Source organism: Monomorium pharaonis, unplaced genomic scaffold (assembly GCF_013373865.1).
Source record: "Monomorium pharaonis isolate MP-MQ-018 unplaced genomic scaffold, ASM1337386v2 scaffold_381, whole genome shotgun sequence".
NCBI classification, from domain to species: Eukaryota; Metazoa; Arthropoda; class Insecta; order Hymenoptera; family Formicidae; genus Monomorium; species Monomorium pharaonis.
In genome coordinates, this window is record NW_023415672.1 from 7,560 (window position 1) to 18,000 (window position 10,441).

At 35.0% G+C, this 10,441-nt stretch overlaps 1 protein-coding gene across 1 annotated transcript; it reads right to left on the bottom strand.

Moving 5' to 3' along the window:
- Positions 1-216: 216 nt before the first annotated feature.
- On the bottom strand, positions 217-5,412 carry LOC118648337. Its single transcript, XM_036294671.1, has one exon. It carries the CDS (start codon positions 5,410-5,412, stop codon positions 217-219), a length of 5,196 nt encoding a protein of 1,731 aa, XP_036150564.1.
- Between the last annotated feature and the right edge of the window lie 5,029 nt (positions 5,413-10,441).

Here is a 10,441-nt window from a genome sequence, read left to right on the forward strand (position 1 = left end):
TTGAAAGGTACTTTCAATACAAATTAATCGGTTCATTGCACACTTGTGACTAAATCATGCTATGTCGCATAAACAAATTTCGTGAAATTTATAGCTTAATACTAAGGTTACGCGGATTATAGCAATGTGATGAGTAAATAAACAACTTATAATCTAACACTGTAATAATAGTACTTATGTCGTAAACGCAACTAAACTAATATTTTTAAACATTGTTCATTCTATCGGTAACGGACAAAGCTTCGCGGTCGCGATACGCGTTACTCCTGTCGATGTCTTGATGGTAGCAACTCTGGCTACGTTGTCCTTTCCTGGATGGATTGTTACAACACGTCCGAGCCTCCATTTGAGTGAAGGCAGGTTGTCGTCTTTAATGAGCACCATCGCGCCCTCCACGATGGGATCGGTCAATTTCGTTTTGATTGCATGTTGTTGTAGTTCAGAAATGTATTCCTTGCTCCACCGCTTCCAAAAATGCTGTTGAAGACTTTGGATTAGTTGCCACCTGGACAACCTGGATTCTGGAACATCAGTTAGTGTAGGATCTGCTGGCGAAGTGAGCGAACGACCAACGAGAAAGTGAGCAGGAGTGAGGGGAGCGAGGTCGTTAGGATCGGATGACATTGGAGTCAAGGGACGAGAATTTAGTATCGCCTCAATTTGAACTAATAGTGTGTATAATTCCTCATATGTCAAAATCGCGTTACCTGCCACTCGTTTCAAATGGTGTTTGGTGGATTTTACTCCGGCCTCCCAAATACCACCGAAGTGTGGTGAGTGAGCAGGTATGAAGTGCCAACTAATGCCAATTTCATTTACTGTTTTTTCGATAGATGTAGCGTTATCTGTTAATAATTGAGCCAACTCTTTTAGTTCTCTATTTGCTCCGACAAAATTCGTTCCGTTATCGGAATATATACGCGCAGGTTTACCCCGTCTAGCCGAAAAACGTCTAAGTGCTGCGATGAACGCTTCCGAAGTTAGGTCGGACACCAATTCCAAATGAAGTGCCTTGGTCGCGAAGCAAACGAACAAACACACAAATGCCTTGCTTGTTTTGCAACCCCTTCCTTTTCTATCTCTTACTATAAATGGACCTGCATAATCCACCCCCGTATTGTGGAAGGGGATGGACTGAGATACGCGCTCCCTTGGCAGCTGTCCCAACGGAAGTTTCGAATGCGTGGGGTTGTTTTTGAAACATTTAATGCAACCGTGTACAGTTTTTCGGGCGAGATTTCTGCCTCCGATCGGCCAGAATTGTTCGCGTATTGAGCTTAGGAGTAATTGTGGTCCTGCATGCAATAAATTTAAATGTTCGCTTCTGAAAAGTAGCCTTGTAAATTGATGATCTGCCAACAAAACTATGGGATGTTTTTTATCTGAAGGAAACTCCGAATTTCTTAATCTCCCGCCTACACGAATGAGATTGTCCTTATCTATAAATGCATTGAGTGTTGCCAATTTTCCTTGTGTGATGGAACCACCTTGCTGAAGTATTCGCGTTTCTGTTGGAAAAGATTCCCTTTGAGCAATCTTTGCAATATTGTGTAATGAGTTCCTTAGTTCGATCGCGGTCAGGCCCCCTGACTCTACCTTACCTCGATTTTTGCAATTAATTATAAAGCGTCTGCAATATGCTGCTATTCGAATCAACTTGTTTAGATTGTTACTAATCTCAAAAATAAACGATTTATCTGGTTGAATGTGTCTAACTGCACAAACTGTACGTCTCATTTCCATTGTTGGAACTTCTGGTTGAGCTGTGACAGGCCATTCATCTTCTGATCTCGACAAAAATGATGGACCATACCACCAAATCCTTGATTGCCACAGTTGATTAGGGAATACACCCCGCGAAAGTAGATCGGCTGAATTTTCTTCTGTTGGCACATGTCGCCAGTCACGAATGTCCGTTAGTTCTTGTATTTCTGCGACCCGGTTTGATACAAATACTTGTAGTTTGCTTGGTTGAGTTTGTATCCAGTTGAGTACTATTGTAGAATCGCTCCAATATGTAATTTTGTCGAACAATATATTCAAAGATCCTGTCACCTTCTTTGTCAAGCGTGCAAGTGTAAGCGCTGCACAGAGCTCTAGGCGAGGTATTGTTTGTTGTTTAAGTGGTGCCACTCTTGTTTTAGAGCATAACAATCGTGCTTGCTTTGTGTTTTGATCAACCATTGAGCGAATATATATACACGCTCCATATGCTCCTTGTGCTGCATCTGCAAACCCATTTAATTCGATTCTGGTGTAGCCCCTGCAAATCACATGTCTAGGTATTTCGATCTGATTCAAATCGTTTATCTGGTTACGGAATGCTATCCAAGTAGAATGCAAGTCAGCTGGAATTGCTTCGTCCCATGATAACTTGTGCATCCACAATTTCTGTAGTAGAATCTTCGCTAGTACTAAGCATGGACTCAGAAGTCCTAACGGGTCGAATATCCGAGTTATTTCTGACAGTATCTGTCTTTTGGATACCTTTGGAGACGGTAATTTCTCTATGCTGTAAACTAACATATCTTGATGAGCTTGCCAGACTAATCCAAGGATTTTCGTTGGTAGACCACACTTAAAATTTATTCCGTTAGGATTTTGATCCTCTGTACATATGTCTTCTATGACTGCAGCTTCATTTGCGATCCATTTTCGGAGCTTGAATCCTGCTGAATTCAGAACACTCGAAATCTTATGCACTATATCTCTTGCTTCCTCTATTGACTCTGCTCCTGTCAAGAGATCATCTACGTAGAAATCTTGCCGAATGATTCTTGCTATGTCGGGCCATTGTTGTTCAGTTTCCACTGCTAATTCCCTTATGCACCTTGTTGCTAGATAGGGTGCTGATGCAGTGCCGTATGTGACTGTGTTCAATTCGAATACTTCTATTGGATCCTCGGGATTTTGACGCCATAGTATCCTTTGTAACGAACGTTGTTCTGGTGCGATGAGTACTTGTCTGTACATTTTCTCGATATCTGATGCTACTACATATGCGTGACTTCTAAATCTAACGAGTATTGAAAACAAATCATCTTGTAATGTTGATCCGATCATTTGAATATGATTCAATGAAATGCCATTATCTGTGGTCGCCGATGCATCAAAAACAACACGGACCTTCGTTGTCAAGCTGTCGATCTTCACAACAGAATGATGTGGCATATAGTAGACTGTCGATGAATTTGAGGTACTGTCCACCTTAGTCATGTGATGCAAGGCCTTATATTCTTCGAGAAACGCTGTATATTGTTCCTTAAGTTCCGGGTTCCTTTGCAATTTATTTTCCAGACTAATCAATCGTCGTAATGCTCCGTTGTATGATTCACCCAAGGTGCTTGGATCTTCCTTGAATGGAATGCTAACAATGAATCTACCATCCTTGTTGCGCTTAGTCGTTTGCGAGAAGTGGAGCTCGCACTCTTTTTCTTCTTGAGAGAGTATCTTCTGATCAGAATACTCATCAATCTCCCAGAACTTGGCCACTTGTTCTTCAATACTCATGGACTTGCTTAAGTGACAACGTATTGACGTTGCACAACTACTTGTCATTGGACCTGCAGCTATCCATCCTAACCTTGTCTTCTGCATTGTTAGCTGTGTTTTGCCGAGCTTGATCTGGCCTATACAAAGGAGATTCCAGAACCAATCTGCCCCTATTAGAATGTCGACCCTCGCTGGCACGTGGAAGTTAGGATCAGCCAATTTAATGTTTGAAGGAATCTGAAGATCTTGTGTATTCACCTTGTTATTGGGTAAATTGCCTGTTATTTCTGGTATCACAAGACATGACAACTGAAATTCGTACTTGTTGTGGCATGCTGCAATGTTTAACTTACATTTGTGTTGTACTTGACACGATGCGCCGTTGACGGCTTCAAGATTTACCATTACCTTGACCTTATCGAGTTGCAGTTCTTCACACAGTCTATTTGTGACTAAGCTGGATTGTGATCCTGGATCTAATATTGCACGAGCCTTGTGTTTCTTGCCTTGACTATCTTCTACAAATACTATTGCTGTTGACAGAATGACGTGGTAATCATTCGTCCTGTTGTGTGAACATAGAAGCGAAGGAGAAGTATTGTTGTTTTCTTCAGCCTTTCCCGCTTCAGCCTTTCCCGTTGACTCAGAAGCCTTCTCGAAATGCAACAATGTATTGTGCTTGCCAGCACACTTTCGACACGTCCCGCCTTTGCAGTTTTTGATGAAATGACCTGGCTTCATGCAGTTGAGACACAACTTCGCTGTTCTTAAAGCCTCTGCTCGCTTTTGTGGGGTAAATTGTAAGAACTTTGGACAACTTGATAAATGATGTGCTTCTGTGCATACTGCACATTCCTGCCTTTGAACAAGAAACGATTTTGATTTTATATGATCCGACGGTTTTGATTTGTGCATGCTTCTTTTATTTAAATCTAGTGTTTCCAACAGATTCGCTCTTGAACTGAGAAAAACCTTAAACTCTTCGAGTGTAGGGAGCTCCTTGTCGGCCTTCTCTTTCTCCCATTCCCTAGCTGTTATACTATCAAGTTTACTCGAAAGCAAATATATCAATAAAGCATCCCAATGTTCTGTCGACTGACCTAATACGTTTAGTGCTCGCAAATGTTTGTTTAATGTATCTATCACATTGCGTAATTGAATTGCTGATTCTTCTTTTATTGAACTTATGCTAAAAATGGCCCTTATATGATTGTAAGTTAGCAAATTTTTATTGTTGAAGCGATTAGAAATGGTTTCCCAAGCAATAGCATAGTTGGCAGCCGAAAACTCGAGAGACTTGATAATCTGAGCCGCCGAACCTTCTAACGCAGCCTTTAAATAATGGAATTTTTGTATTGGATCTATTGTCTCATTTGTATGTATAAGCGATTCAAACGTATCTCTAAAACCAAGCCATTCCTCTACATCACCTTTAAATTTCGGCAATTCAATTGTAGGCAGCCTGATACCCGGTGTTTTAAAAATGATATTTTGATTGGCATGTCGCGGTAAGTTATGAGTAAAATTGATGTCGTCAGTTACCGGTGTGTGTGTTTCCTGCGCCGCCCCCGCACCGCGATCTTCGTTCATCGCAGCACTCAGAGACCGTTGCGTCACCTTACCGCGAGCAAGCAACCCTTCTGCTTGTGCCACAACGTTAAAATATTCTTCCTCGAATGTTTCTCGGTATTGCATCGTGTCTCCTTCATCAACCGTGAGTTCATCGATCTCCGCCTGCACCTGATCGTACTTCCCGTAAACTTCTCGAATGATCGTAAGACGTTCTCGAATTTCTAACCTGTGTGTTTCATCGAGTGCTTGTGTTGCATCTGGAAATCTGTGTGTGATTTTAGTGATGTATGTTTTAAACGCAGTAACTCTACCCTTGTATTGACCGCGACGTTTAACGAGAGCTTCCATTGTGGTTATAATCATGCAAAATGTATGCGAACTCTACTACTGGTTTGATGATTCCGAATTGGGGTTAGGATAGGATGGGAATGTGCTCACTGACTCACTATATGAGCTCGCTCGATGTACTCCCTATTCTCGCTCGTTGCGCCCTGCTGCTCCTCTGATTGGTTGCTACTATGCCTCTGATTGGCTGCTACTACACCTCTGATTGGCTGCTACACTCGATCGATGCTGGATCTCGTGCGCCCTCTATGCTCGGTTGTCGCGCCACTGTCAGCGCCTCTGATTGGTCGATGTGCTTACTTGATGCTGGATGCTGTATGCTCTCTATGCTCGCTCTATGGCCTTGATCGAATATTCGACGGCCGTAATGCAAATTCCGAAAAAATGCGTCTTGCAGTTGATACGAGCCTTGCGTTGTGCTTGCAATCTCGTATTTAGCGATGAAGATGGCTTGCCTTGTTGTACACCATGCACGATGTCTCGATGTCGATCGTTCCGAAGGCCCAAGACTGCCTCGCGTGTCGTCACCGTTTCTTTCGTTGATTATGTCGATTTCGTTGAATCCACGGCCTTTTCTCCGTGGATCCGGCTCGAAGGACCAATGTTGCAAATGGTCGATTAAAGTGGACTGTATTTTCACTGGATTTCACTTTGGGTTTATTGAATTCGCACAAGACGCACGTTGCGTTTTCGGAGATCTATCGCCATCTTGTCTCGTCTCCTCCGTTCTTCCTCTTCCTTCGTTTCCGGTTGCGCGAGCATACCAACGCAACGATATTTCGCGAGCGCAACATATCAAATATGAATGAGTTGGTTGAACGCTTGAATTGTATTAACATTAAAGGTATATGTGTGTGTGTGTGTGTGTGCGTGTATATGTGGACAAACTGAAGAAAAGAAAATACTAACAACAAAGCAAATAATCTCAACAAGGACACTTTCTAGGGCATGTCGAGGAGCAAATACAAATAGCGTTTAATAATGTACATGCCACAGAAAGTGTCAAAAAAAGAGGGAAAAAATTTTTGGAAGCTAATGGTGGACAATTTAAGCACTTGTTATAAGAAGTACTTGTTATAATATTTTATCGTTTTATAAGAAATTTAATTACCATTGAAAATTTTAAAACTTTGATAGACAAATCTTTGTAAGACCTATAGCGGTTAAATTTTTAAAGATACTTGACAAAATTGGTAGCCGCCTTAAGAATTCTATCGCTAACTATTAGCACTCGAAGCTGTAAGCTGCGGAATAAAAAATTTTTTTAGTTGAAGATACAAATTTGAAAATTTAATAAAACCCGTCAAAATGGAAATATTACTCACAAGGGAACCTCGCGAACTCGAAAATTCTGATTTTAATGAAACTTGGCATAAATGTAGAGGGGGTAAATACATGAATTTATAAATTTATCGTAGCTGCCCATAAACGGTTTAAAGAGGTAAAACCACCCTTCAAAGATTGAGACATTTTTCGTTTTCTCGATATATCTTGTAAACTAAACAAAATATTAAAAAATGTTTTATACAAAAGTTTTACAATAAAAGTACTTTTATCTAACTACAGTAATTAAATTAAAAAAAAAAATTTTTTTAAACAATTGTTTTATAATTTTTGAAAAAAAAATTTTTTTTCAAAATTTTATTAATGTAGTTAAATAGAGATATTGTTACCATAAAACTTTTGTATAAAACATTTTTTGATATCTCCAATACTTTTTGAGATTTATCGGAAAAAACAAAAATCTGCTCTACGCTATGCACTGAAAAAAGCATGAGAGAATGCGATAGCACCGCGACGGAGAGCGTTAAAAAATATTTTAAAGAAATTTTTTATTAAGGTTTATTTATGATATTGAATATAATATAAGATACTAAAAATATAATAAAATAAAGTAATATAAAATAATATTTTGTATAATATAATAATATGTAATAATATAATATAATAATATCGCACGTGAATGCATGCTGATGTGAGTAAGAGAGAAAGAGTAAATAATATTAATATAATATAGTAATATAATAATATAATATAATATAAAATATTTATATCCAGACTTCTTGGTCCGGATCCATTAAAGAAGATTTCTGGGACATTCCTAAAAGCCTATTAAAGAAGCTTAAAAAACTTCGATTTCTACTCCTACCAAATTGTCAAGTAAAAAAAAGAAACGATCTTTGATCTAGATCAAAATTAATGTAATCTATGATGTAGATCAAATGTATGAAAAATGATCTGTGATCTGATCTAGATTTAATATTTTGATAAAGATCTTGATCTGATCTAGATTATTTATTTAATGATCTATTACAACACTGGAAATAAGTAATGCGATATTTTTCATTGCGCATTACTTTTGAAATAAGTAATACGATATTTTTCATTACGCATTATTTTTGAAATAAGTAATGCGATTTTTTTCATTACGCATTACTTTTGTAATAAGTAATGCGATTTTTTTTATTACGCATTACTTTTGAAATAATTAATGCGAGTTTTTTCATTACGCATTATTGTTTTAATAATTAATGAATAAAGAAATAATTACTTATTAAAAAATTAATAATTAATGCATTATTTTTTAATTTGCATTTTCATTACCCTGATTTAAAGCATATTGTTTTCAATGTATAATGCCACACTAAAATATGTTAATTTTGTATCTAGACATGGATATATCTCTATAACATCCACATACATGGATTTATCAATATAAGAAAAAGATTTTGGACGCGATACTTTTGCGAGATCGACAGAGAGCGAAATAATGCCTTAATTGACAAATCATATAGCCGATTTGGATTGGCAGATGTCGTTGATCTGCGTCGACTCTCTGGCATGTCACCGCTAATGGATCCGGACCAAGAAGTCTGGATATAAATATTTTATATTATATTATATTATATTACTATATTATATTAATATTATTTACTCTTTCTCTCTCACTCACATCAGCATGCATTCACGTGCGACATTATTATATTATATTATTACATATTATTATATTATATAAAATATTATTATTTTATATTACTTTATTTTATTATATTTTTAGTATCTTATATTATATTCAATATCATAAATAAACCTTAATAAAAAATTTCTTTAAAATATTTTTTAACGCTCTCCGTCGCGGTGCTGCATCGCATTCTCTCATGCTTTTTTTAGTGCATAGCGTAGAGCAGATTTTTGCTTTTTCCGATATATCTCGAAAAGTATTGAAGATATCAAAAAATGTTTTATACAAAAGTTTTATGGTAACAATATCTCTATCTAACTACATTAATAAAATTTTGAAAAAAAATTTTTTTTTCAAAAATTAAAAAACAATTGTTTAAAAAAAAAATTTTTTTTTAAATTTAATTACTGTAGTTAGATAGAAGTACTTTTATTGTAAAACTTTTGTATAAAACATTTTTTAATATTTTGTTTAGTTTACGAGATATATCGAGAAGACAAAAAATGTCTTAATCTTTGAAGGGTGGTTTCACCTCTTTAAACCGTTTATGGGCAGCTACGATAAATTTCTAAATTCATGTATTTACCCCCTCTACATTTATGCCAAGTTTCATTAAAATCAGAATTTTCGAGTTCGCGAGGTTCCCTTGTCAGTAAACGACATTTCTATTGAAAATTTGGGTAGCCTACCAAAAAATTTTATCGCTAATAATTAGTATTAAAAGCATTTTTTAAATTTAAATAACAAGAAGTCAACTTCACGCATTTTCCGTCAATGAATTTTTCAGGTACCTCCACAATTATTAACTTATTACAATGATGAATTAAGGCGAAAAAAATTAACCAAATCGATAAATATTATTAGACATTTCTTCTTAGATTTACAATGTTTATCGCATGGTGCTAAGCAAATTCAATGCATTTGTAAAACCCTGTATATTAAATAGTAGACAATTTTAAATGTGGAATAATACAAATACATGCGCGAATATATGTGTACTTTGTAAATAAAATAACCAAGAATTTCATTAAGTTAATTTAATTTTTTTTAAATTTAAATTAAAAGTTTTTGTGAATCTAAGAAAGTAAGTTATCTATAACGTTTAACTTAAAAAAATAAAGATTTACATAAAAAATATATATACTACTTAAAAAACAATTTCAAAATTAGTCATTTTATTTATGAAAAACATTTTTTTTAAATTAAAAAAAAAAATAAAAATTCTATTTATTAAATGAAAAAAAAATTTTTTTTTAAGGCTAAAATATTTGCTTAATTATATTATAAATTATAAAAAAATTATATAATTAATTAAAAAAAAATACTTTCTTCTTTATTTTAAATTTATTTTAAATATTAAAGAATTTAACCATTTAAAAAAAAAACAAATGTCTACATTAGTAATTGTGAAGATATAAAAAAAAAGGATTACTTTAAAAAAAAGAAAGCAAAGAAGAGCATGTATTAATTTTTGCAAAATTAATAAAAAAACGTAGATCAAAATTAAACTAACAGTAAAGGATTATATCATTAAAAAAATTAAAAAAATATATATATAATTTAACACATTATATATTTTAGCGCACCTAAAAAAAGATCAAAAAGAAAAGAAGTTTTATGAGAAAATAGACGAAAAAATAAGAATGAAGAATTTAAAATAAATTTAGAGGAAAGACATTATATTGGACGCCAAAGGTTAGTAATATTGATTTCAAAAATAATTAAATAATTTGAATTAAAATTAAAAGAATAATTTTAAACCTTCCAAAAAAAATTTATTTAAATATTTTTTATAATATTTAATTATATTTTCGTTAATTATTACATATTAGTTTGTGAAAATAAATAAAAAACATTTTTTTTAATGTATATATTAAATATTTTCAAATGTCATAAATTGTGCTTTTTATTACCGACTGTAATCTGTTCGCCTTCATTATCGATTGTCTAAATCTTTCACTAGTTCCTTTTGTTGACACCGCATCCGTTTGGCATTTTTGATCTACCCTTATCTGTCGAATATATAACGCTGTACACGTGCCACGTGCGCTCGCTCTTTTAATAAAGTAT